The 27,542-nt window shown below is 48.1% G+C and overlaps 1 protein-coding gene across 6 annotated transcripts in view; it reads left to right on the forward strand.

Annotated features, from left to right (window-relative positions):
• Positions 1 to 328: 328 nt before the first annotated feature.
• GRHL3 (grainyhead like transcription factor 3) overlaps positions 329 to 27,542 on the forward strand; it is a 44,741-nt gene continuing 17,527 nt past the window's right edge. Inside the window, exons 1-9 of one of the 6 annotated variants that reach the window (XM_030539326.1) lie at positions 329 to 572; positions 1,079 to 1,177; positions 14,643 to 14,829; positions 15,772 to 15,833; positions 17,972 to 18,308; positions 19,788 to 19,867; positions 22,478 to 22,634; positions 23,876 to 24,011; positions 25,811 to 25,905. In XM_030539326.1, coding sequence (XP_030395186.1) covers positions 1,161 to 1,177; positions 14,643 to 14,829; positions 15,772 to 15,833; positions 17,972 to 18,308; positions 19,788 to 19,867; positions 22,478 to 22,634; positions 23,876 to 24,011; positions 25,811 to 25,905 — 1,071 coding nt within the window. In that variant the 5' untranslated portion in view covers positions 329 to 572; positions 1,079 to 1,160. Of the gene's footprint in view, positions 573 to 1,078; positions 1,178 to 12,145; positions 12,210 to 14,642; positions 14,830 to 15,771; positions 15,834 to 17,971; positions 18,309 to 19,787; positions 19,868 to 22,477; positions 22,635 to 23,875; positions 24,012 to 25,810; positions 25,906 to 27,542 lie in introns of those variants that run through there. The other 5 variants (XM_030539327.1, XM_030539323.1, XM_030539324.1 and 2 more) reach the window with 5 other exon arrangements.

Consider the following 27,542-nt stretch of genomic DNA (forward strand, 5'->3'; position numbering starts at 1 on the left):
CAGGCTTGCACCAACACGTCTCCTGGAATCCTTGCCTGCCTTCCATGCCCAGCTAACATGAGTCACACACTGAGCCCATCCTTTGCCTGCTCCTTGCAACACGGATGACAGAAACTATCCAGCGAGAATGGGAGCGCTCGAATCCTCAATGAGTTTTCTTTTATTGCATAAACCTTTTGGCTGTTTACAACCAAGTTGCTACACAGCTATTGCCAGGGAAGTCCTTTCAGATTGTGGTAAAGCGATATTATGCCCAGGCTACCCTTTGTCTTCCTGTGTGTGTGCTGGAGCTGTGCTGTCATTATTAGTTCAGAGAACAGGACAGCAATGCATGAACAGTACGTGGAAAGGTTCTTCCAGAGCTCTTGTTCCCTAGTGGGCCCAGCAAAGCCAATGGAAGGATCCCCATATCCAGTGTGTTCTGACGTTGGAGGCCACGTGCTGCAGAGGGGTGCTGACACCTAGTAAAGTAACATTTTAAAAAGAGGTTCATTGAAGAGGAAAAAAACACCAGTGACCTTATGGGAAGGATGACTAGAGGAGGCAAGGAAAGGGGAGTCCAGGGTTAATGTGTAAGTAAAATGATTGTATCTTTCAAAAATTGACAGGAAAATATCAAGCATAATTTACACTGTGTGTGTGTGTGTGTGTGTGTGTATCTGAGTGCTTCTAAATAGACACAGCAAAGAGCAAATCATGTCCCTGGCTTCATGAGAAAGACAGATGCTCCGGTTTGGCTCTGCAGCGTATGAAATGCATTCCCAATACTGAACGTGAGCGTGAAACTAATTATCACATAAATGAATAAATGAATCCACTCCTACTTTTGTCATACCTTTTCCCTGGAGGGTTTTCCCTCCTTCCTTCCCCCCTCCTCTTTAGAAACAGGTAGATTCCTCCTCCACATGTCTACCTGGTTCAGCACACAAAGGGTTAACAGCTGCACCTGTTTAAGGTGTACCTGTCCCATGGCACCTGTCTCATCAGCCAATCAGTGGCTGAACTCTGGGGAACCTACCTGTCAGCAAAATACCTGTACACAAGAACCTCAACATAAATCAAACACTTCACTTCACAGGCCATGTCTGTAGTTAGCAGGTACTAGAGGAGAGAAGTCATCAGAATTTGCTGTCTGCAAAGATTTGGAAACCTGGGGAAACATGTCTAATGAACTTGAGTAAGTAGATCATTTTTTTATTTTATTTAACTAATCCCCTAAGTATTTCATCTGAGGCAGGATTTAAGTACTTCTGCTGTGAATAAATTAGACTCCACAAGTTTAATCTGCCTGTCTAGCTATTTACACATGAAGCTAAAAAAGTGAAACAAGGCTTTTTCTCAGTCTTTCTATTCTACGGTAACCCAGTGCTATGCTTGTTATGAGTCGGTCATTACTTCCCTTAATAAAAAAGCAAACCTCTTTAAAACTGTGATATTAAATTTTCCCCCAGACTGAAATTTGACATACAAGCATTCGCCTCAGAAATTCCTCTCCTTTGCCCTGAAACAAAACAAAAAATAAAAATCCAGCCTATGGTACAATTGATGGAGTATTTTTAATTAGATGGTTTCCCAAATAAATCAATAATCAGTCCTGGAAAAGTTTCTGGGTTCTTCTAACTAAATAGATTTTATCAAGGCCTTAGAAATGGATGTGGACCCATTTATTTTGATTTTTGGGGAGGAAAAAAGTATTCAGACAAGTATATTGTAATGCAGTTTTTCATAGACAAGTAGCTGTTTCTCCAAAACTTGAACTCCTAAATGTTTGGGATTCAAAATACTTTGTACTGTTAATATCCATTTTGGGTAGCACATGGACCAACAGCCAAGGGACCGCAGCACTGTAGGCAAAGGATGAGTTTTATAATTAATGGGCCCATTTGTGTGAAATTATGTGGTAGAGATAGGACCGGTATAGGGGAATGGGGTAAGCAGGAGACCAAATTATGCTTCCCTTAATCAAATGGATAGTCCAATTGAAGTTGAAGAGGCTATATATATAATACGCATGTTTCTGTATGTGTGCTCATGTGTGTGTATAGAATGTAATGTATATAGAGAAGATATATATGGAGCTTTGGAAATGTGCATTTTAAAATATGTATAATTTTACACACAGAGAGTGACCTGCCTCCCAGAGGTATTGGGAATTAATTTGTTAATGATTGTAAAGAACAGTGCAGAAGTAAAGTGCTAATGATGATTTTATATATATATACACACACACACACATTGCTACAGACCTGAGTAAAGAATAGAAGTGTCTTAATTTTTCCCCTTTTGAACTCTTTGGATAGTTTAAAGTTGTTTTGATTTTTATTTATGTAGGTCATATGGCTTGTTCCCTAAATACTGTATTTTGTTTTTGTGTGTGTGCACGTGTGTACAGATGCGCGCATGCGTGCACACACACACACAATTCGATTTTTCTACTGATTGTGGAGCAGTGGGATTACCTTACCTAGCGAATTACATGGTTGCTTGACCTCTCTCTTTCTAACGGACTGTTACCCCCCCCCCCCAATGTCCTTCAGATGAAACAAAGGGAATTGGTGAAAGCTCCATCTCCTTTGTGATTGATCAAAATGCGGAGGTTGCTATCTGGTCTCCATCTCCTGTTTGTTGCTTTGTCTAGTTGCCTCCAGATCAGATAAAAGGCCGCTGGCCGCTAACTGAATCCATGTGAACTGAAATCTTTCCCACTGCTTAAGCTTGTGGATCATTTTCCAGACCTTGGGAGACTTCAGCTTCACTTATTTCGCCCACAGATACCACAAAGTTTGGCTCAAGAGCTCAGGCAGTTGGAAGCTACAGTTTCAAGGCCTGTGCTGATGCCCTGTCATGCACTGCATGTGGGCCAGGGGTGGGCAATAATTGCAGGGGACTCTAGAGAGAAACAATTTAAGAGAACAATGGGCCTGGAGTACCTGGAGCTGAAAATACGCCTGGGGGCATGCAGGGGGAGATAAGGGAGATGGGAACAGCATAAGGTGACCAGATGTCTTGTTTTTAAAGGGACAGTCCTGTTTTTTTGGGACTTTTTCGTATATAGGCACCTATTACCCCCCACCCCCTGTCCTATTTTTTCTCAGTTGCTATCTGGTAACCCTAGAACAGTATGACATCAAAGTCATCCATGAAATGTTCTCAGAAATCAAGTACAGCCTTTGGCTTCTGGCTCCGCCACAGAGATAGGAGAAAGCTGGGTCACTGAATGAGAGGAACCTGTGGAAGATTTGCTATAGAGGATGAACTTCTTAATGATGGGTTAATCCCATTGGGCCACAATTATGCATGGAGGTCAAGGGGAGAGGAGGGCTCTTGGCATCTCAGGACCAAGCACTTACAGGGTGGCAGCCCGGTTCTGAAGAGGATAGTGGTGAGTCCAGCTAGCATGACCCCTGGTCCTTTCCGGTGTGCATCCTCTCCCCATCACCAGACTCCTGTGACACACTGTTCAAAGACACAGAGAGAAGGGGACACATCCTGAGGGGGTGTAAATCAGCGCAGCTTTATTGACTCATAGACTCTAAAGCCAGAAGGGACCATCATGATCATCTAGTCTTAACCTCCTGCACATTGCAGGCCACAGAACCTCACCCACCCACTCCAGTAACAGGCCCCCCACCTCTGTCTGAGTTACTGACATTCTAAAGTCATGATTTAAAGATGTCACGTTCCAGAGAATCCACCATTATACTAGTGACCTGTGCCCCATGCTGCAGAGGAAGGTGAAAAACTCCCAGTGGAGCTATGCTCCAGCTGAAGATCTGACCCAAAATGATAAGGACCCCTCTTCCTCCATAGCAATTTTCAGCACAAAGAAGGTCTGGAAAGGGGCCAGTTTGGCAAGGGAGATGAGCCTTTTCACATATGATATAAATAAGAAGATTTTAACGTACCCAGCCATCTCTGTTGAGCAGGTGTATAACACGGCACCGCTGCAGCATGTGGCTTTGAAAGAGTTAACCAAGAGCTACTCCCAGCTGTGGTTTTGTGGTCGAAACCATGATCGCCAGAAGCAAATTTTTGTCATGCACAAGGTGTGTTATTAAAACTTGAGTTATGCTCCTGGTGAATGAAAAGTTAAAGCCCTTTATTAAATCCTGGCTGCAAAGCAGAGAAGGGCTAACCGCACCGGCAGCAATGTATATTTTAAAGCAAACCATGGGTTTTGGTTTTATAAAATTATGTCGTGAGAGATTTGTAAATTAAAAACCCAAATAACTGCAACACAATGCATGGTAAAGGAACTAGAACCATTCCGAGTAAACCCTAGAGTCAGAGCAATGTTCAATCAACATTTATACAGTCTCTCTATTTATATATTGTGGATCAGGTTCCCAACTGGCAAAAATCAGCATAGCTACAGTGTAGTCAACAGAGCAAAGACTCTTTACTGAGGATCTGGTTCTGTATTGAGAGCCACTCTTTGGAATTTTGATCATCATCAAAACTATCATCCAAAAAGCACTAAAATGTATATTCTGCACTTGGACCCAATTCAACATAGCACTTAAGCACGTGCTTAAGTTCTGTTGATTTGCATGGTGCTCATTCCAGGATCAGCGCCTGAAGTCCTCATAGACTGAACACTCAAGGACAATTATGCTCATGGTACACAATTGAAAAAAATATTCCCCAATTTGTCTTAATTAGCCAGTGATCAAATTCAGACTAAAACTCCACCTCCAATGCATGATTCTCAATGAGCTCAGAGGTTAAGCTCCATTGTTTGATTATTATTGTTATTTATTTGTATAATGCTCCTGCCTGCGAGTTCCAATTATGGATCAGGACACCATTGCAAATAGACAGTCCTTTATACAATCTCAGTATAAGACAAGAGACAACAGGGGGATACAGACAGGCGGGGAGCACAAGGAAACAATGACATGACACTGGTCGACATACTGTTAGTGGCCAAGCTCTTGTTCGTTGTCCTTGTTCTGTCTTTGGCATCCATGATGCCCTGTCTCCAGGAAACAGGTGGTTGAATTGTGTTACACCTAGAACTGGGTGAATCATATTTGTTCAACAGATATATTATTTGAAAAATATCATATGACATTTGTTGATTATATGAAGAAAGATTTTCCCAGCATGGGGGAGACCTGCTCATGGGAGATCCTTGTGTCCCAGCGTGTACGGGCAGCTTTGGGAAACCTTACCAGCTACCAGTTGGGCTTCTGGAAAAGGCCATTCAGGAAGGGATTATGGTAGCCCGAGCCAGGCCAAAGTGTAACTTACCTATGAGGAGAAAAAAGAGAGGGGTTGGGGAGGGAATCGAAGGTGGAGGAAGGAAAAGGAAATACAGGAAAGAAGGGAAAGCTGGTGTCCAGAGAGGAAGTAAAAACAGGAAGGAAGGAAGGAGGAAAAAGAAAGATACATAGGTAATTGTAGTGTCTGTGTGAGACAGAGAGCATGACACCTGGGGTCAAGTTCCAGCTCTGCCACTGACTTCCTGTGTGACCCTGGACAAGTCACTTAGCCTCTCTGTGCCTTTGCTATTCTTAGTACTGTACTACTTTAAAATGAAAGCTGAGATTCTCACAAATTCACCTGACTTCAGGAGCTGGTCATGTCTAGGGTGACCAGATGTCCCAATTTTATAGGGACAGTCCTGATATTTGGGGCTTTTTCTTATATAGGTGCCTATTACCCCCAACCCCCATCTTGATTTTTCACCCTTGCTATCTGGTCACCCTAGTCTTGTCACTCAAAGTCCTTGAATGCTATGGTGATGAGGGTGGGATAGGAACCAGAATAGAACAGAATGGGGCCTTGATCTCAGTCGGCTATCACAATATAAATAATAAATTAATTACTGGACTAAACCCAGGTCATCTGAAGAGCTGCCAAAAACATTCAATTTTGCATGAAAGATTGTGAATCCACTTGTGCCAATTCTCATGATTATTATTGTGAGAATATATTTGGATTTTTTCCACTTAAAGTGCCAGTTCCTGGAGTCAGGTTAATAAATGAGAATCTCAGTTTTCATTTAAAAAAGAAGTAAGCTTCTAGCCCTCCTGGTTGCAGAGATAAGTTTGAGAATGTGATGCCTAAATGCTCCAAAATGAGAGTGCCTATAAAAAACACTCTGAACACCATATTTTTAAAATCTCATGATTTTTAAGCCAATCTTGTGGTTTGGGAGGGTTCTCATGATTTTTGAATGCTTAGAGTTGGTAATCATAGAATCATAGAATATCAGGGTTGGAAGGGACCTCAGCAGGTATCTAGTCCAATCCCCTGCTCAAAGCAGGACCAATTCCCAACTAAATCATCCCAGCCAGGGCTTTGTCAAGCCTGACCTTAAAAACCTCTAAGGAAGGAGATTCCACCACCTCCCTGGGTAACCCATTCCAGTGCTTCACCACCCTCCTAGTGAAAAAGTTTTTCCTAATATCCAACCTAAACCTCCCCCACTGCAACTTGAGACCATTACTCCTTGTTCTGTCATCTGGTACCACTGAGAACAGTCTAGATCCATCCTCTTTGGAACCCCCTTTCAGGTAGTTGAAAGCAGCTATCAAATCCCCCCTCATTCTTCTCTTCTGCAGACTAAACAATCCCAGTTCCCTGGGCCTCTCCTCATAAGTCATGTGCTCCAGCCCCCTAATCATTAATACAGAATGTGTGTGTATATTAACATGAAGATCTCTCTGTCTCTCAATCCATCCTTCAAGGTTGTATATTTATCTGTCTATAATGAATATGAGTAAGAGAGAGACAGTCAGCAGAGGTTCAAACCCAGATTTTCAAAAGTGCCTACTGATCTTGGGTGCCCAATTAGAGGTATCTTAAAGGAACCTTATTTTCAAAGGATGAGTGCTCAGCCCCTTCTGAAAATCAGGTGCTTGCAAACATCAGTTTGGGCCCTGAAAAACAGGCACACAAAATCACTAGTCACTTTGGAAAGCTCACTTTAATTCCTTAACGGTGAGCTATTTCCTTGGTTTAATTTCCTGGACTCTGTCTTATTTCATTGAAGCATCATTTCTATGGATTTCTAGGGTTCTTTTTTAAATAGGATGGTTTATGAAATATCTTCTAGTAATTACTGTATACAAGGAAATGTCCTTAGCACATGTGACGAGGTGGTGTTTAGTATCAGATAGTAAGCTGTTATAATTAATTCATTCACATGATACACAGGTATTTGGCAGAAATGTTAATGAACCAGAGAGCTTGTTTGGTGGACTCAGATTAGATCGAAAAGGATTTAAAGAACATGCGTAGTTTTGTTGTGTTGACTCGGATCAGGTAGTTGGTAACTTGACTGCTTGCTGCTGGTACTGTGTATGGAGCCCTCAGTAACAGTGTTAGCAAGTAAGATGTGCCCGCAGCTCTGTCACTAGGCTATGGAATCGCTCTATATAGCTCCTGTCAAGTGAGAAAAGGAGGAAATGTCTGGGAGGAGTAGGAATTGGGACTCCTGGGTTCTAGCCCTGGGTCTGCCACTGATTAGTTGGGTGACCTTGGGAAAGTCACTTAACAAAATTCCCCATGGCTCAGTTTCCCTACCTGGGATAATGAGCTAGCTCCTAGGGGTGGAGGGAGAATGGCCCAGAGAAGGGCAAAAGACAAAATGATTCTGAGCTACAAACACACACCCAGCAGGGCTGGGGAGCATGTCCTGCCCTATTACATTACACAGGTAGGGACTGCCCAGGGGAACGACTTGGATCAGGCCCATCAGCTGTTGTGACTTTACAGTGAAAGGAGGCGTGGGTGGGTCAGTGGGGCTATGGCTAATCTGAGCCTGGGCTTACATGGAGCACATCCCATAGCCTGTTTGTTCCTTTTGGCTGCCCCCGCAGCAGGGCCCTGCCCTCTTCCCTCCTGCATGCTGGGTGTGCCAGGCCTTTCTTTTGTTAGATCCTGCTCCACTGAAGGAGGTGCTGAGCGCCTACAGCTCCCGCTGGCACCGTTCACGTTTCTTCACTTGAGGTCCCAACACGTTTTCCACCTGCCCCTCCTTCACTGTCTGATTTCACACGTAGGCCTGTGCCGTGTCTAGGCCGGCGCATCCCTGGGGTGAGCTACCCTTCCGCACGCACACGGCGCCTAGGTCGCCCATTTCCAGGGGCAAGCGGAAAAGGTTGTCTTCTCTGAGAGTCCACATGGGAGTTAGGAGGCAGGACCTCCTGGGGGGGGGGGCAAGTGAGGCAAGTTGCCCCAGGCTCCGGGCCCTGCAGGGGCCCCCAAGAGAGTGTTTTTGGGCCCCCGGAGCAAGGTCCTTCACTTGCTCCAGGCCCCTGGAGCTTCTTCCACTCCAAGTCTTTGGCGGCACTTTGGCAGCGGGGGGTCCTTCTGCTCCGGGACCCGCTGCCAAAGTGCCAGGTCTTCAGCAGCAATTCGGTGATGGGGACCCCACTGCTGAAGACCCCAGGCCACCTGAATCCTGTGGGTGACCCTGTTAGGAGGCAGAGCGGGGAATTTCTAATTGCTGCACTAAACTGCCCCAGTTGGAAACATGCTCTAAGCAGATTGTGCTGGGGAAGGAAACTCTCTGTGTCAGGAAGTGACACTGCACTTGGCAACTGTAAAAATACAGGAATAAACTGTCATCATTCGTTTGTACGCATCTGTTTTAAGTGTCTGTCTCTTTCTGTGTGTCTGTGCTTTGCACGTATGCCTATGTGTGTTTCCTCGTGGCTGCGTGCTTGCCGAAAGGCTGGATCGGAGCTTTGCCTTTTGATTTATTTGTTGTTTATTATTTTATCCAAACGCTCCTGAGCACGGATGGAATCAGAGCGGAGGTTCGTCTCCAGCAGCTCTGCACTTAGCTCATTTCAGAGGGTGCTGTTCTGCTCTGGCGGGGAGCCCGGCTTGCTGGGCCTTGCTCACGGCTGGGTGAAACCTGCATGCCTCCAGAAGCAGGTGTGCTTCACCGATGCTCTTTATGCTGCCTGCTCTGTAAGCTGCGATGCTGATCCCATCCCAGACCCCTTGTTGGCATAGGTTGCTATAGACTGGACCTTTGAATGGGAGGAACAAGGTTACTCCAGCAAAAGGCCAGTCTTGTGGGGTACAGCATGGCTGAATGGCAGCCCCAATGTGAATAATCTGGCATATGGCTAGACCCAGATCTCTGTGCTGGAGCTTTGGACGCTCACCACTGGCTGCTGTGGGTGCTCAGTTCCTGCTCATATACTGTACAGCCATGAGTTTCTGACGTGACCCGTATTTATGCAGTGGCTCTAACAGGTTACCAGAGTGCGGACAGAAAGGCAGACAATGGGGAGGGTTTTTTCCCCACTTGGCTGCTTGTTCCATCTCGCCTCCTTTGGGCATATCTTCCTGTCTCAGCCTAGCCCCGGTGTTTGCTTGCGGTCAGAGGGCCGGCATTGGGATAGTACCAGGAAATAAAAGGGGGAAGATGGAGCTGTCACTGAGTGGGATTGGGCAGGGGGTCACTCGGTGGCAGACTCTAAATGGTTTGGAAACAAAGAGATTGCACAAAAATCAGGCACTGCTTTGCTTAGCCGGGACAGCTCTCTGCACACACCGGGAGAGACGCCCTCCGTCCCATGTGTTTGTTTCAATAGCTGATCCCTTTTAGTCTGAGGGCCACACAAAGGGAGCTGCTTGTAAAAGGAAAGTTTGTTTTACCAAACAGAAAGAAGACCGTTTGCACTGGGCTCATCGTTAGCTTGACAAATGCAACAAGGAGGTTGTGGGCCTTCGAGGGTGGTGGTTGGAGTGGATCTGGATCCAAAGTTCATGGGGGTTTGGATCTGGGGGTTTGGATCAAGCTCATCTCTTGCCTGCACCCAGATTTACGGAGTTTGTGATGCAGGGCTGGAGACAGCCCGTAGTAACCGCAGCAGCAGGGCATGCTGGTGTATTGCAGCCAAGCACACCAAAAGGCAGAAAAGTGACCCAAAAAATGGCACCTGCTCCCTGGATGACACATCTGCTTCTCTCCTAGCCCAAGCCCGTGGTTATATATATGAGGCCATCTGTACATTGCAGAGTTTTGTCAGCATAGCTATAGTGGTCAAGGGTGTGGAAAAAACAGTCCCTAGCCAAAATAGTGATGCTGGCAAAACCCCCCAGTGTAGGTGCAACTCTGCTGACAGAAGAGTGCTTCCACTGAGACAGCTAATTTCATCTGAGGAGGGGATGTTGCTCCTTCTGTCCACATATGCTGCATCTACACTCGGGGTCTCTGCTGGTGTAGCTCTATGGGCAAAGCATTTGCAGTGTAGACAAGATTTTAGTTAACCCTGCTGATCCCTCCCCACCCCCACACAGGTGGGAGAGCGAGCTGGATTCTGTTCTGCTTGATGTATCATCCACAGAATTGTCAGGTGAATTCTGACTGCAGATCCTTTTCAATGGAGGGTAAGAGCTGGAAAATTCTCTGCTGTTTCAGATCCAAGGCTGACTTTTTATCAGCGATGGTTAGAAAAATCAGCTTTGGATTATACTGTTACGCCTTTTGACCTGAGTGTCTGGCCAAAATTCAGCGTCCTTTGGGTTGTTTCCGTAAGGAGGAGAAATTCATGATGGAGTCAGGTGTCTTCGATGCAGTCTTTTTTAATTACAAAGAATGTACAAAGTCCTGCTTCCCTGAACACAGGAGGAGCCAAACAACTGGAGAGAGTTTCTTTGCTCACAATTCCAAGCCCGTTCCAGCCAGCACTTAACCCAAAAGTTCAGTCTCTCAGGGCCATGCTTGTTCTGGCTGTATCCTTGGCTTTCTTAGCCGCTTCTTGCTCTGGGTATGTTTACGCTGGCGTTGAGAGACAATGGACCTGTGCTAGCTCTGCTCAAGCTAGTGAACTAAAAATAGTAAAGTAGCGTGGCACAGCTGCCTGAGCACAATCTCCTCCAAGATCTTATGTGTGTTCCCGGGCGGCTAACCCATACTGCTGAGGCCACACTGCTTTCTGTAGCAGGCTAGTTTGATCACAGTGTCTGTGCGTACGTCTGTCTGATCTGGGAATTGTACACCCAGCTGCAGTGTAGACATACCCTCAATCTGTCCTGGTGGTGCTTCTGCCTCTCTCTCTCACACACTCACACACACACACACACACCGCTGCCACAAACATTACCTAGCCCCAGTCGTAAGCCATTATCAGCTTTAAGCCAACATAGGCCAGTTGCTGCCCAGGTTTCCATGCTGGTTCAGACTTTGGTGGTTTCCATTGTTTCAGTTATCAGTAAACAAAGGGCATTGAATGCAGGCTTTTAGTACCAGCACCTCTCAGCCATAACCATATCAGCGCCACACCTCCAAGCTGGAAAGCAAATGAGAGAGAAGAAATACGGGCCCCAGAAATGTCATTGTTGGCCAGATCCTCGACTGGTGTAAACCACTGTTATGCCACTGACACGAGGTAACATTTTCAAAAGTTGCCCTTTTTAGCATGCTCAGAGGAAGACTCCCCAGCCAGCAAGATGGAACCATTAGCCCCTGACCCTCCACAGGCAGTGTACGATGTGGTGTGTCAACGGTTTATTGTAATTTGGCCTTAATAGAAAGTTTTTTCAAAAAAATGAAAGTGACTTTCACCTCTAAGTACCTGTCACTTTAAAAATGGGGCTTAGGCTTCTCAGGCATTTTTGGAACTTTTCCCGGTCGTAGACGAGAGCTGGGCACAAGCTGCAAAGATTGAGGAATCTGGTTCTCCTTCTGCCTTGCTCCTTGGAGGGCAAAGCAGATGTAAAAATGGTACCACTCTGATTCAGTGGCACTGTACACCTGCTGTGAAATCCCTTTCACAGGCGTTAATGGTGGGCGGTGCAGGGGAGACAAAGGGTCTGGATCCAGATGAGTGTTTTCCCAAAGTGTGAGAGGGTTTGGATCTGGGGTGCTGGTTCCAAACCATTTCTTATTTTAACAGAGGTGCTTTTCTAACCTTCTCTGCACCTTGCTGTTTGGTCTTTCCACGGTGCGTTTCTTTCTGCTGATCCCAAGCGATAGGAATTGAGTCTCACCCCCCAGAGTAGGCTGTGCTGCTGACTGTTCTTCCTTGAGCAGATTGGGTTGAGAATGGGTGAGGATTCCTGCCCAGACAGGACTGAACAGCCCCGGCGACAGCCATGAAATCTGAGTCATCCCGGGCTCCTCTCCTTAGAGACAGGCGGAGCAGCACTGAAGGGGAGGGAAGGCTGCGTGAGAACTGCCAGAGACAACGAAACTCGCCAAACACCTGGTGCAGTTTCACGTATAGAGTGAAACCAAGGTTAGAGCATCAGCCCAGCCAGCGAGGGCGAGGAAATGAAGGGCAAATGCAGCGTCTCCGTTATACCAGCAGCTGGGTTGGGGCGGCTGCAAAAATAGGGCAATATGGGACAGCGTGTTACATGAGTAAAGAGCAGAACAGGCAGCTTCTCTCCCAGTATGGTTCTGTCCAGTGCTGTCCTGGGGAAACTGGGCCCCGCTAGATTGTTACAGCCTCAGCTCCGCTGAGGGAAAGTTAAGCCCACATCCTCAGAGGCATTTAGGCACCTAACCCCTGTTGATTTCAACAGAAATTATGGGCCTAAATACTGTTGAGGATCTGGGCCTTTAGTATCCCCACAACTCGGGCTCTGGACGAAAAGGCCTGTGTGCCATCTTCAGCAGCACTCCCACCGGTGGAGCTGCAGCAGTGGGAGGTTAGTGCCGACATGGCCTCTGAAACCATCCTGTTCTTCCTGCAATCCCAGAGCTGGGCTGCCAGACAGGATGGAGCAAAAGGCAGCAACGCTAATTCAGGCCAAATGCTCCCCTTGGATGCAGGCCCACAGGTCCGGTTGCCTTCTCCGAAACAGCCATTGAGCACATGGCTCATAGGGGGAAGAGTTCTCTCAGGACACCTGTGTGATTTCCTGCATCGCAGAACCAAAGGGAGCCGAAAGGACCCGTTGTTAATAATAATAATGAGCTATGTAGTGCCTACGGGTCTGGCTGGGTTGGTCATGCCTAGGGCTGTGAAAATGGGCTCCTAAAGCCTGCAGCAGTGGGTAGCAGCCCCCTTCAGCTAGCATAAGAGCCCTTTGAATAAGCCAGTGGTTTTTAACTTGTGGTCCGCGGAGACCTGAGGGTCCACAAACTACGCTTAAGACTTCCAAAGGGCTCCGCGCCTCCATTCGAAATTTCTATGGGTCCGCAGATGACAAAGGGTTGAAAACCATTAGAATAAGCAACAGTGGGGCTTGCAGGTGCAGATGGGGCATGAGAACAAAGCTGGAAACTTGTTTGAAAATGAATCATCAATGTCTCACTGAAGATCAAACCCTAGGACTCCTTTTGGACTGATAGAAGGCCCATGGGCCCAATAGAGGGGTCAAATCAGCAGTGAGTAGCACTGGTTGAGAAACGATTTTCCCCAGAAGCTTCAACCAGAATGAGATTCCAGCTGAATTTTCCTATTAACTAACTTTTTCATTGCAAAACCGACAGTACAAAAATGTCCCAGTTCTCAGCAGCTGAAAACTGTAAAAAGCTGGGGAGGGGAGGTTGGTTGCTGTTTTTTCAATCCTCTACCCCCAATTTAATAGAAAATGGCTATTTCCCGTGGAATTTTGATGTTAAAATATAAAGCAATTTATTGTCAACAACAAAAAAATGTTTTAAATGAAAAATGTCAACTAGCTGTAGTGGTGATGTTGTGGAGGGGTGGATTGTCAGCATCTCAGGGGTATGATCAACAGATTCTATGGGGTAAAATGCCCCACTGGGCCCAACAGGTGCTGCAAGCTGGGTCTGCTACTCATCCCGTCCCCTCTGAGTGGTTACAGCCCAGCTGAGCAGAATGCACAGGGACAACTAGACATTTTTGGTTCTGTTCTACTGAATAATGCCATGGGTTGCAAGAGGAAAGAAAAGGTGCCCGAGGTGTGTATCTCATAGCAAGGTAATTGTGTGTCTGAGAGCCTACTGAGGCAGAATTTAGAGAGCTGGGGAAATTGAAAGTGCAGAACACAGACGGGGCACTATTCAGTGTACATGAGGGTGGAATTTCCTCCCTGGAACTGGAATTCTGTTGATCACGTCAAAAATGATTTTAAAAGAGTATGTTAGAACTGACTTTAAAGTTTACAAAGTCAGGAAACCATGAGGGGGATTTGGATTCATCCCGTCGGACCACATGGCACGGTTCCCCAGGGATCGTTTCTCCTCCTTGCGGACCCCCGTTGCCGCAATGCGAAAAGTGAAAAACAACGAGCTCGCAATGTCACGTTACCCTTTTGCACTGAGTAAAAGGAAGTGAGTGCGAAGCAGCCCGTGTGCCACCCTGCACAGGCACAGGATGTGCCCTGGGTGGGGATGTCCAGGTGGCAGCATGCTCTAGCGGTCAGAGCGTTAGCAAAGGCCGCTCTGCTGTGCTGCCATTCCCCTGCTGGGGCTGAGGCATCCGTTTGTGGCCAACAGGATGGCTGCAGCAGAAGGTGCCTGCCTGGGTCCCCTCCATAGCTCCTGTCAGGACAGGCCGTGGCCCTAACACTGCACAAAACGCAGCTGCAAATGGGCTTTCCAGAGCAGCCGAAGGGAGGTGGGCGTCCGCCGCCCACTGAGTTCTAGTGGCTCCTTTGAGAATCCCAGCCCACGTTGGTTCTGTGCCCGTTGAAAGGAGTGCTGGGAAATGTCCTGGCCATGACTGGTTGCCTTCACCCCAACCTCGCTGGCTCAGTTTCAGGTCCACGTGCTTCCTGAAGAACGACAGCATGAACTTCCCGAAATTCTCCTACACCAATGAAGATGAAGCCTGGAAAAGCTACCTGGAGAACCCCCTGACAGCCGCCACCAAGGCCATGATGAGGGTGAACGGAGATGATGACAGCGTAGCTGCCCTGAGTCTCCTTTACGACTACTACATGGTACGTTCCTAGTGGGCACCGTGTGCCCTCAGCCTCATAGGCACCACCGTTTCGTTTTCCCCAGGGGTTCTCCGCCCCTTCCCCCAAGGCCCCGCCCATGCCCTGCCCTTCACCCCACCCCTTCCTCAAGGCCCCACCCTTCGCTCCGCCTCTTCCTGCCCCAGTTCTGCCCCCTCCTGAAGGCCTCCGCCTACCGCTCGCTGCTCTCCACCATCCCCCAAACTCCTCCCCGAGCCCCCAGTCAGCTGTTTGATGTTGCCCCCGATTAGCTGATCAGGAGTGCCACCAAATAGCTGATCTGCAGCACCGCTAAACAGCTGTGGCTGGTGGGTGCTTCTTTATTTTTTTTTTCTGTGGGTGCTCCAGGCCCAGAGCAGTCACGGAGCTGGCGCCTGTGGTTAGCCTGTTACTCTGCAGCCTGGGGGAGGCTGCATGAGTGCTCAGTGATTTATCTGAATCACCTTACAACGCTGCATTGTACGGCGCACTGTGTAGCCGCTCTTGATCCTGGCAGCAAAATAAAACCGCCTCCAACGAGGGGCGGTAGCTTCATCGCTCGGAGTGCGACTCCTGGCGACGGTGTGTTTTTTCACACCCCTGAGTGACAAAAGTTTTAACGACATAAGGGTTTTGTCTACACTGGCACTTAGGTACTTCACATGGCTCCCCATTACCAGAGTATCTGAGAACCTCACAGCTGTGAACATCTGGATCCACACAACACCCTGGGGAGGTGGGGCACTGCTTTAGTGTAGAGAAGGGAAAATGAGGCACAATTCACACAGAATTTGGTAGAGGAGGGAAGCAAATTTAAGACTCCTGAGTCCCAGTCTAGGGCCTTAGCCACTAGACTACACTTACTATAGCCAGGGTTTATTTTGCCTCTGCATTCCTTATGTAAATCTGTGGCAGTGAGGAAGCCGTTGCTTTGCCCTTTTGCAGGTCCCAAAGGAGAAGAGGATCCTTCCACCTGGTATGATGGGACGCAATGAACTGGGAAAAAGGTTAGACCAAGTCTTGCTGTCTGTCTGCTGCTGGCATGCATGATGGATCTGTTAGTTTGCATAAAACAGACTTCAAAGCACAGCATTATTACTAACAGCGAAGGCTATTAACAGAGAGACACATTAAAATTCCTGCGGCCGGATCCTCAGTGTGTGTAAATGGATCTTTGCTGATTCACACCAGCTGGGGATCTGCCCCACTGAAGTCAGTGGGGATATGCTGATTTACATCAACAGGATTCAACGGAACTAGGCTGACACCAGCCGAGGATCTGTTCTTTTGTGTCCCTCCTTGTGACACTGGGCCAGGGCAGAGGGACTATTTATATGTTGCTGGGCTGGAATCACAGAGTCGGCGTGGACTCATTGACTTGATAAGAGTTTTCCATTTCAACTGCTTCCAGTTTGCCCAGCGTTCTCCTCTGATGTCCTCGTAGGCTTCAAGGCTGTTCAGAGAAATCCTGAAACAGTAAAGGCCCATTAGGCTCAGGGAAGTCAGTGTCCTTTGCTGGACACTGTGTACCTTGGCAATCTGCTCTGCATAACTATGTTTGAAGCACTTGCCCTACAATGGGCAGTTGTATGACACTTTATTCCTTTCTGGCAGCTAAGTCCTGGCAGCTAAGTCCTTCTGCTCTCCCGGCCCGGCGGATGGGCTGTGTGCATTATTTTCCGCAGTGCTCTCTGTTTGTAGAAGCTGGGTACACGTATAGTTTTTAATAATGGCAACAGAGCTGCATGTGCTAATGCAGGGCCAGACCCTGAGCTGCAGTAAAATGGCGCCGCACCTTTGACTTCAGTGGAGCTAAGAGTTCTGCAGTAGCTGAGGATCTGGCCCCCAAACGAATTTGATGGCTGGGCTGCTTTCAGCATTTCAGACATGTAGGTTATTTAAATATTTGCTCTCCAGCTGGGGTTCGGGCTCCCTGCTGACCTGTTGCAAAGGGATGACACTCCCTTCCCCTCACTAGCAGAGGAGGTAGGGGAAGAGTTAGTTTTCAGGGACATTTACTGGTTGTCTGAGCACTGACATACTCAACACAGGTGTGAGGAGCCATTGTGTGTTCCTTGGATCATGAAGCAAAGAGGATGGCAGCTGCTGCTCCTCCTTCGCTTCCTTGGGAACAGCTGGGGCTGCCAAGAGGAGCGTGGGTTACTAGCATGGGGGTGTGTTTGTTCTTCTCTGTATGGAAACAGAAACAGGGGTGATAATTTATCACCACCAGCTAGGTCGGGGCTGCAGACCTGGCAATATCAGACTGCAGCCCAGAGGGGGACAGGATTCTGTCCGGTAGAAGTGCTTTTTGCTAGGCAGCCTAGGGTAGCTGCATTTTATTGTTCTGCAAGAAAAAAAAATCATCTTTTCTGGCCCAATGACACTATGGAGTCTTCAGCTTTGCTTTATTCCCAGGCTCTGTCCCTTTTGCTCCTGCTTTGAAGTTTGCCCCTATCTATCTCACTTCACTGTTGCCAACTCTCATGATTTTATCCCAAGTCTCACAATGCTGGGGGCGTTTCTCAAAGCTCTGGCTCCTGGAGTCATGTGATTATGTATGAGAACCTCAGCTTTCTTTTTAAAACATAAAGTAAGTTTCCAGCCCTGGTGTTTGCAAAGGAGCACCTGAATACGCAAACCCTAAAGGCCCCAAACCCAGAAATCGAATAAAACCTTTTTTTTAAAAATCTCATGATTTTTAAGCCATTCTCGCGGGGCTGACTCATGATTTCTGAATGCTTGGGGTTGGCCCTGCTGCTATGTTGTTAATATTTAATATCCCAAGAAGAGATGAGCTGATCTAAAACCCAGGCCTGTCTCTAAGCATCAGCTATTGCTGCTAAAAGCTTATCCTCTGACTTCCTGTGAACCTTGTAATCCTGTGAGGGGCTGAGCGCTCCCAGCAGCCATTGATGCCATTGGGAATTGAGGTGGGACTCTGCACCTTGCAGGATTGCAGTTACAGGCAAAGAGATGAGGCCAGGGGGTCCCTTATTTAGGGCTCTCCCGGCTGGCTGTACTGGGATTCCTGGTGTCTGCTACCCCCGAATATACAGCTTGCTCCTTCATCTCGAGTCTAGCTCTGCAAGCCCACGGCTCAGTGTCTCCTGCCCCTGTTTCTGATGGGATCCTTTCTCCCTAGGAACTGTCACGGAATGGAGTACGACCCCGAGATCGCATCCTTCGAGGGATCTGCCCACCTCATGAAGCTCCTGGCTGAAAACGTTTCTGGGACCCAGGAATATTCCGACCTGCCTAAGAAAAATGGCTTGAGTCTAGAGGGTGTCCCCATGCCTCTCAAGCCGGCCATCCTGCTCCCCAGCACCAGCAAGCTGGAGCCCTCCCCTGAAAACTACGCCATCGCCTCGGGGGATGTGTACGACAATGGCTCGCTGAGTTCCCTCTTTGAGAACATCCATGTGGTGCCACAGCAGCAGAGGTGGCAGCCAGACAGCACTTTCAAAGATGATCCGCAGGAGGTCAGGCGCTGTTGTGGGCAGTGTGGTCTAGTGGGACTCAGGAGACTGGGTTCTAGTCCTGGCTGTGCTACTGGCCTGCTGGGTGACCCAGTGGCATTGATATAGTGGGGGTTAGCTTAATATGGAGATACACCTATCTCACAGAACTGGAAGAGACCTTGAAAGGTCATTGAGTCCAGTCCCCTGCCTTCACAGCAGGGCCAAGAACCGTCCCTGACAGATTTTTGCTCCAGATCCCTAAATGGCCCCCTCAAGGATTGAACTCATAACCTTCGTTTTAGCAGACCAATGCACAAACCACTGAGCTGGTGCTGAAAGCAATCGAACAAATCTCTAACCCCTGTATCTGATAAAAACCACTTCAAGCCAAGGGGTGCTGCTGCACCTCCAGCACCTCTAGGGTGACCTTCACCTCTCTGTGTCTCAGTTTCCCCATCTGTAAAATGGGGATACTGTCCTCCTTTGTAAAGCCTTTTGAGAGCTGCTGTTGAGACGCTTATCATCATCATCTAGGCAGCTGCCAATGAGTGAGACAGTGCCTCCTGCTGCAATATGCATCCACATGGAACAAATCCCATGCAGTCAGGTGGGATGTGGCTCCAGTTTAGACCCAGGGCCAAATTCAGACCTGGTGTAAGTGGGCACAGATCCCATCAGAGTCTTTGGGTCAAATGCAGCAGTGACTTAACCAGTGGAGTAAGTGACGCACCTGGTACATCTGGGAGTGTGATTTGCACAGCGTTGGCATGCGAGGGGTGTATGAAACAAGTGTGATTGACACACTGAGGGGTGTGGAGCAACATTCAGGTGGGTGTGATAAGAAGAATGGGTGAAGGGACTTCTTAACCTTCCACCTGCCTGTTTGCCCTGCTACACCCTTCTGCCCTGAGGTGTGTATGTTACTCATTGTGCATGGAAGGCTGATCAGAAAACACTGCATTGTGTAAGCACTCACACCCATCTCCTTAGTAACTTCCCCGCATGCTTCATACACTACCATTTGCATCTCTGCTGAAGTTGGCCCTGACCCATTGTCAGTACCATGTCACTCGCGATGGCTCAGGATTTGACCAGAAAATTCAGAAAGAATCCCACTCTCTGTGGCTGACACACCACAAATAGTCATGCCCTGCTTTCTGGGAAAATCGTTAACCTTGGGCTAGTTAGAGGCATCCTCGTTTGCCTCAATTGGAAAATGTCCCCAACTGAGAGGAGGACTTCAGTGCAGTGTCTCTAATTCTGGGCCTGATCATGCTGTCCTTACCTACTGGAGTCAATTGGAGCTTTGCATTGGAGACCTCATCCAACTCCCATTGAATCAATAGTCTTTGCATTGACTTTGGGAGATGAATCAAGCCTTCAGACTCCAGGACTGGCTGCGTGTAATGTTTGTAGCTCCTATTATTAATCACCGGTGCAGCAGGCGGGAAGTGGGAAAAGATTCCACTTTCATTTATCCTGGTTTCATTTTCCCTACAGTCACTGCTCTTCGGTGATATCCTCAAGTCCCAGCCAGACCAGCCGTGCTCTGAGGGTTACCCTGCCGATGGCGCTAAGAGGTAATCGACAGTTCGTTAGTCTGGCGTGTCCCCTGGTTTCCAGTTCACCTGGCAGCGGTCACTTCCCCTCGTTTCCTTTGCCCAGCTGCTGATCTGGGTGGGCACTCACCTTGGCAGAGTTACAGAATTAATATTTCCACAAGGGTGATCCAGTCTGGAATAATGTCCTTAGTGTACTGGGGATGAGTGTGCTGTCATGAGGGGTGGAGTTCAGGGCATGTGGAAGCGAAGGGCTCTTAGCAGTGGTTAGGGTTTGAGATATTGCTTGTAGAGAGAGGGCCTAGACCAAACCTTAGATCCAAATCAGCCTTCACAGGGAAGTGTTTTTTCCCTCTCACTGTCTCCACCTGGAAACCTGATGTGTCAGCAAACACAAGAGAACCTTCTCTAGTCATGAGCTTCCCCGCTCAGCCTGGCAAGACTCAGGGAACCAAACTGTTGACTTTGCTTTGGATAGAGCAGCCAAGTGATGGGCCTTAGAAGCCTGTCCCCTGTCCATAGGGAGCACAGAGGCAGAGGATGCTGAGCAGGCTTCCCCACGCAGCTTAGCCAACCCCAATCCAGCTTGAACCCCGATCTCCCTGCTAAGGACCTTCTGCTGCAATTGTAGCCAGCCAGGGGGTGTTTACACACTACCCAGAGTCCCTGCTGGGTTCTTGGGTTGAGACCACATGCATTCAGGGTTCCAGAGGGCTGATTCTCCTCTTGCTTACACTAGTGTAAATCAGGAGTAAGCCACTGACATCAGGGGGTTATGGAAGTCACTGGTGAGTGTGTGTTGAAGGTCCCCCTTTATGAATGTGTGGCAGACTGTAGCTCTTTAGCTCAAGAGAGGTTCCTGGTTCAATCCCTGGAGGGGGCTCGTCCAGGCACACGGGTGTGAGTGAATGGAGAAGCTGCTCTCTGAATCCACTGCTACCTCTGACAAACATGCCTCCCTTACACTCCACAGCCGTGGTCACACTAGTCATGCTTGTTGCCGCGGATTCCACATCCTTGACCTGGCATCTGGGCACTTTCTGCGCTAGTAGCTTCATTGGCTGCATATCATCTTCAGGTGCTGCCAGGAAACAGGCCCAATGCTTAGGGAAAATGATAGAGAAAGCACAAGCCAGGGGAGTCAAATCTTCATGTCCTTCCTGAGCTAGCATTATGGGTCCTTGCTTTCAGCCAGCAGTCGTATTCATTGCCGTCTCCTTGTGTTTTTAAGGCATAAGGAAGTTTAATACCCCTCAGGGCCATTTCCTCCTCCATTTCCTGCCCTTCCCCACAAGCAGATCTTTCCTGTTCTGTGGACGGTATGAAATCTGTGACTAGATAAGGTGATCCTGCCTCCCGGTCTTCATTCACCTCCTGAGTCACCGTGACTCAGTTGGTGACACGTTGCTCTTTCTCACAGACAACAGCTCACCTTAATAGGCGAGAGGCTTTCTGTTTGCTGGAGACTCCAACATTTTATTGATTTGTATAAGTGGAGCATCCGGCCGTCACTTGCTGGCATAACCCTTTGCTAGCCAAGAGGTGCTGCATTTAGAATGGGTTTCGGTGTTGCTAGCAGAGGGGATGAAGGTGAGGGTAAAAGAAAAGCCTTAGCACCTAAAATGTGAGTTTTGGTCACCTTCAGATGGCAACGAGGCTCAGACTTTGTGTGCACGAAGTCCTAGGTGGCAGCAGAGACCTGGACACACTCACTGCCCAAGGCAACAGACCTGAATTCTAGCCCCAGGTTCAGAGCGCTTGCAGCTCCCACTCAGTCGAACAGGAGACGCAAGCGGGCAGCACCGCTGGCAATCAGGCTGCTGCTCGTCATCCCACGGGGATACTGGCGGGGCCTGACTTCAGGCATTTTGGAAGTCTTGGTCCTGTCTCTATCATGGTTTATTCTGGCAAGGCATCGAAGCACTCTCTGTCCTGCCATAGCTCTGCAAAGTACCAGATACAATAACATATGGGGATTCCTACCTTGTTAGCACAAAGTGCAGGTAGAGAGGAAGCGAGGTGCAGTGGTTAGGGCACTAGCTCAGCCCTTGAGAGACCTGACTTCAGAGCTGGAGAGCAGTGGCTGCTGGCCAGGATCCCAGCTGTAAAGGCAGAGCCGCCATCAGCAGCAGCGCAGAAGTGAGGATGGCCTGGTATGGTATTGCCACCCTTACTTCTGCACTGCTGGAGCACTGCCTTCAGAGCTGGGATCCTGGCCAACAGCCACCACTCTCCAGCTGCCCAGCTCTGAAAGCAGTGCAGAAGAAAGGATGGCAATACTGCAATCTCCCCTAACATAACCTTGTGACCCCCTTGCAACTCCCTTTTGGGTCAGGACCCCCAGTTTGAGAAATGCTGGTCATCCCCGTGAAATCTGTGTAGTATAAGGTAAAATCACACACAAGACCAGATTTCACAGTCCGTGACATGTTTTTGAAGGCCGTGAATTTGATAGGGCCCTAGATACGGGGTAAGGTAGATGGGGGGAGTGGAAAAGAGACAAGTGCTTGTGTGTTTCCACCCTGTAACAATGGAAACTTGCAGCTCTTGAGCTAGCTAAGGTCCCTCTCCGTAACATTCAGACTGCAGTGGTATTGGCTGGTTATTCCTCATTCTTTCTTTGTTCTGTAGGAGTGACTTTGAATATACCCTGGGCTCCCCTAAAGCCATTCACATCAAATCTGGGGACTCGCCCATGGCCTACCTCAACAAAGGACAGTTCTACCCAGTCACACTGAGGACAGCTGGAGACGGCAAATGTTTACACTTGTCCTCGAATAAAGTGAAGGTAAGAGACCCACTGGCTGTTTTGCTGACAGACGCTATAAACGGACGTCAAGCAATTGTGCTGCCCTGGGAACGGATCAGGGAGAGAAAATGTGCATTGTGGCTCACGTTGGCTTAAAGTACGTAAAGTATAATACTTAGTCCTGCCTTGAGTGCAGGGGACCTCTCGAGGTCCCTTCCCAGTTCTGTGATTCTGTTAAAGTGATGAATGGGCCAGAGAGGCTCAGGACATGTCAACAGACTCTCTTACCCAGCACCTGGAGACCATAGACTCTTCCTCTAACTTTATCATTTGGGTGGGAGGTGCCCAAGAGACATTCCCACAAAACACCAGAAGCAAAAGGCTGCCTTGAAAATGCTGTTTGTTAGGTGGGTTCCAGTCATCAGTGATGTGTGGCCTGTGTACATCAGCTAGTTTGAAGCAAAAGGCTTGCAGTACAGGGTTAGCACCCCTTCCTAAGAGCAATATCACCCAAAGCAGGGGACCCCTGTGCCTGGCACACTGGGGGAAGGGGGCATTCCAGGGCAGAGTGGAGGGAGAGACACCATAGCCAAAGCAGACCTGCATCCCAGAAATCCTGCTGTCCCAAAATGGCCCATTGTGGCCATTACAGCAAGTTAGAGCAGCCAAGAGGGTGCTCTGGCCTGTGCCAAGATAGCTCCTTGCAGCCCCAGAAAGGGGAAGTATAAACTGCCTCCCCTGCACAGGGATGAATTTGGTCCTTTACAAATAAGTCAACCTCCAAGTCCATAGCACAGCCCGACGTTCTGTGTGGATAGATGCTGGATGGCAATTCTGGTGGAGATGGACCTGATGTTCTCCAGGGTCTCCCTGGCTAGAAGTTGGGGCCTCTCCCTCCCGCAGTGATGAGAGGGTGCACCGAGGAAGGTGTAGGAAGTGCTGGGAAGTTCTCTGAGGAAATGGTCTAGTTAAGTGCAGAACATTAGTAGCAATTAAAGGCCCTGTAAATATCTTAACCCTTAGGCTACCCCAGCCCCATGCATGCAGTAGCACAACGCAAATAGGACCCTACAGCTTGATTCCCAGATTTGCCACTGACTTACCATGTGACCTTGGCCAAGTCCTTTCCCTGCTCTGACCTCAATTTCCCCGGCAGTAAAATGGGGAGAATCATACTATCCTTTTTTTGCCAAGTGCATTAGGCCTATGGATGAAAAGGGCAATCCCAGAGCGGAGTATGATCAACACATTAATGTGGGGCTGTTCTGCTTATTTTTCAGAGTACTGTGATGGTTGTTTTCGACAATGAAAAGAATCCAACGGAGCAGCTAAAGTTTTGGAAGCACTGGCATTCGCGCCAGCCGACTGCCAAGCAGAGAGTCATTGACGTTGGTACGCAGCAGGGCTTTCCCGGGGGTGAGCGTCCAATGGGTGGGTGCTCGCAGCTATTTTTAGGATAAGTTCCTTGCCCATTTTTAATGCACAATAAGGCAACTTCAGCTACAGAGTTTGGCCTGGAGGAGTTAGGAAACAGCTGAGCAGGGATTTTTTGACCAAACGATTTTTGTTGAAAAATGCCAATTTAGCGAAGTCGAAAGTTTTAATGGGAAAAGTTTTGATGAATTTATCGACTTGGAAATTTTTCTGGAAAAAAGAAAAGTTTCAAAATTGTCAGTGGGTCATTTTGATATTCTATATGGAAAAGTCCAGTTTTTCTGTACAATTTTTTTGATTAACCCAAACCAATTTTTTTTTCCAGATTTTCAGTTTGGAAAAATTTCAAGATTTTGCCTTTTCGTCCTACTTTGGGATAGGAAGATTTTTTTTAAATCTGTGAAATTTTCGCAGGCTGGGAAAACCTTTTCCCTCCCAGCTCTGTTACGAAGGTGCAGAATAACCTGTGGGTGTCAATGTCTTTCTGTCTGGGTACTTTTTAAAGGTTTAGGTTGAAATTTTCAAAAGCACCAAAATGACTTTAGGAGCCTAAATTCCATTTTCCAAACAGACATGGGAGCCAGGTCAATGAGACTTAGGCTCCTACATTACTTAGACACTTTTGAAAAATCTTACCCTTTTCCTGTTCAGTCATACAAGTCCAAGATGGCAAAGATATTCTCCCTTGCCAGAACATGATTATTCTTACAGTGCTTTGAACTTGACCTGACAACTCATATACGAGTGTTTTGTCCATCCAGTAAAGTACCTAAAACATTGCCTACTGGTTAGAGCAGGAGGCTAGTGGCAAGATTCTCTGTTGCACTTTGTTTCTGTTGCGTGCAACAGAGCCAGGTGGGGGCTGTTGAGCACCAGGTTATGACTCCTTGATACTCTACTCTAGCACTGACTGCCTGGATGGCTGCTCTAAATTATGCCAGCTGACAAAAGTTCCTGAGGGACCATTCCCTGGCTGGGGATAGAGCACATTGCACTCCAACCACTACTCCCTCCCACCCCAACTCCACCCTTTCCACCTTCAACATGTCACCTGCACATGGGGCTATGGGGAGGGGGAGGTTCATGAACTTGCTCTGTGCCTGCTGGAGTCTTTCCCAAGCTGGCGGTCTCTGCAGCAAGGCGGTTATGGCCAGTCTCCACTCCCTTTGCACCTCAGGCAGCACAAAAGGAGCAGAGTGAGTCAGAGAATCTGGCCCTAGGAATTAGTCCAAGTCCTGCCGCTGGCTCAGATTCTTGTAGTCACTGTTCTGATCCAGCAGAGCTCTGCAGTCACAGGTGTAAATGACAGGTTCAACCACTCCGCACCACAGGCTCTTCTGTGGTCTGTTCCTTAACCGCTATGTACCTGAGTTGATCCAACTGTATAAAGAACCAAACACCTACCTCTTGCATGGGGAGGCTGAAGTAATACTCTGCGATCTTTGGGTGACAGCTATTTTAGAAATGCAAAGCGCATGTGATGCAGTGGCGTCTGTGTACGCTACTCACGCATTGTATACCCCAGGACCGGCTGTGTCCATGGTACGATTCTGTCTGGCCCCGTGAACAAGTGCATTGAAGGCGCCCTTTTGTAGAACACAAGGGCACCCTCCGCACGGCGGAACCTCCCCTGCACTATATGTGCAAGGTCACGTCACACAGAAGACACCATTTTGCACACCTGTGTAGAATTGCATGTCTGACTAAAAACATCCTTGCTGCCACTGAAGTGACTCTAATTTTGCAGTCAAAGGGTAAATCACTCGTTAAATGCATTTCAGCCGACTGTAAAGAAAACTTCAACACAGTCCAGCACATTGAGGAGATGGCATACAACGCCTTGTCCTTCGTGTGGAATGCTAACGAAGAAGCAAAGGTATGATCCAAACACGGAGGGGAAAGGAGAGGGCTTGTTCTGAGGCGCAGTTACAGGCCAGCTGTCTCAGAGCTGCGCATGTCTTTTTCCCCCCAGCTGAACGAGAAATGGAGTTTCGAATCCAAAACCATTTCTCGTCACTGACCCTGTTTATTTATCAGGATAGTAGGGGAGAGCCCCCTGCTTTTCTGTGCGCTTAAGCATCACCACTAGCTAATTAAGATCCCGCTTACAGCTCAGACAGGCTTGGATCTGTTTTTTCTAGTGCTGATGGGGTTTTAAGTCCGAAGAAAGCCTTTTTCATCATAGATCAGGGCCAGGCATATAGGCAAAGCCTGTTTAAAAAAAAATCCCAGAAAACAAAAAACCCCAAAGCTTAAGGAACAAGAACCCTCCTCCAGACTGATGCAGCAATAGCCAGGTGGCACTCCCTGTGCAGGAGATCAGCTGGATTGTCCCAATGATTCTTTTTGGTCTTAAAATCTCTGACATTTTCTTACCAACATCTGAGCTTCACACACCATGGAAAGTTCTGGTTTCCCATGTGTCTGCTCAGGCCAGGTCCTCATTAGTACTTTGTGTTACCGGTTTCAGTCAGAAGGTGAAAGGAGCATCAGCAAACAAACACGCCAGCTAAAACAAGCCAGAAAGAAAAAGTAAACTGGGTTTCTTAAATTAGTAGCTTGGGAAAACTCTGGTTTGCTCTGGGATCTCCACAGACCCCGCTTTCAGCCCAGAGGCGACCTTCGTCTTTTACAACCCCGAGAGGTTAACAAATGTCTTCAAGGCACAGTTGTCAAAAATGGAAATATGCCAGGTATGCAGCAAGCCCTTGGGGGCACCTCAGCCAAACACAATTTAGCTGTTACCAGAAACTTTGTCCGCACACTGGCCTGGGGCTACTTCAGGGTGAGACTTCAGAGAGCTGAAAGGTCTGGGAGCTGCCAAGAGAGGCCAGCTATACAGGGCTGTCTGTAGTATAGAACTTCTGACATAAATTGTCATTCGTCATTCTTCTTCTTGCTACTAAGCTTAATGCAACAGATGTCTTCTTTTCGGTCTAGAAGTATTGGCTAGACCTGATTTCAGGATCAGTTCCTCCGCACAGGCCCCATTAAGTTGTGCTGATTTATGCCAGCCGAGGAACTGGTCCTAGTATTTGTCTCCAGAAACTCCAGGGAAAATATCCAGGTTGCACAGATGAGTTTGTAGTTTGGAAGTAGAACTAAGGCTGTGTGAGTGCCCAGGGTTCTCTTCATATTTCCCACCAGAGGTAGCTGTAGTCGGACAGTGATGCCTGAGACGGTTTTCAGGACGAGTTATTTATTCAACTGACAATAAGGACCATAGGTGCTGGAACTAGGGGATCTGACAGTCCTGGTCCCAATACAGCAGCTACAGAAGCCCCCTGGTGCTGCCGCACTCCCTGGCTTGAAGTGGTTTCCATCATATCCAGGGCTTAGAGTTTGGTTCAATGGCTCTCAGCACCCACCACTACCTAATTGGTCCAGCCCCCCTGCCAAGGACTGATTTCCAAAGGGAGCCAAACCGTGATGCTGAGGTGATCTAGCCTGCCTCCATCTCTGCAACTGGCTCCTGTCTGTGTGTAACAAAGGGGCATGGGGCCTGACCCAAGG

The sequence above is a fragment of the Gopherus evgoodei genome, chromosome 20 (genome assembly GCF_007399415.2).
Source record: "Gopherus evgoodei ecotype Sinaloan lineage chromosome 20, rGopEvg1_v1.p, whole genome shotgun sequence".
Taxonomy (NCBI): Eukaryota; Metazoa; Chordata; order Testudines; family Testudinidae; genus Gopherus; species Gopherus evgoodei.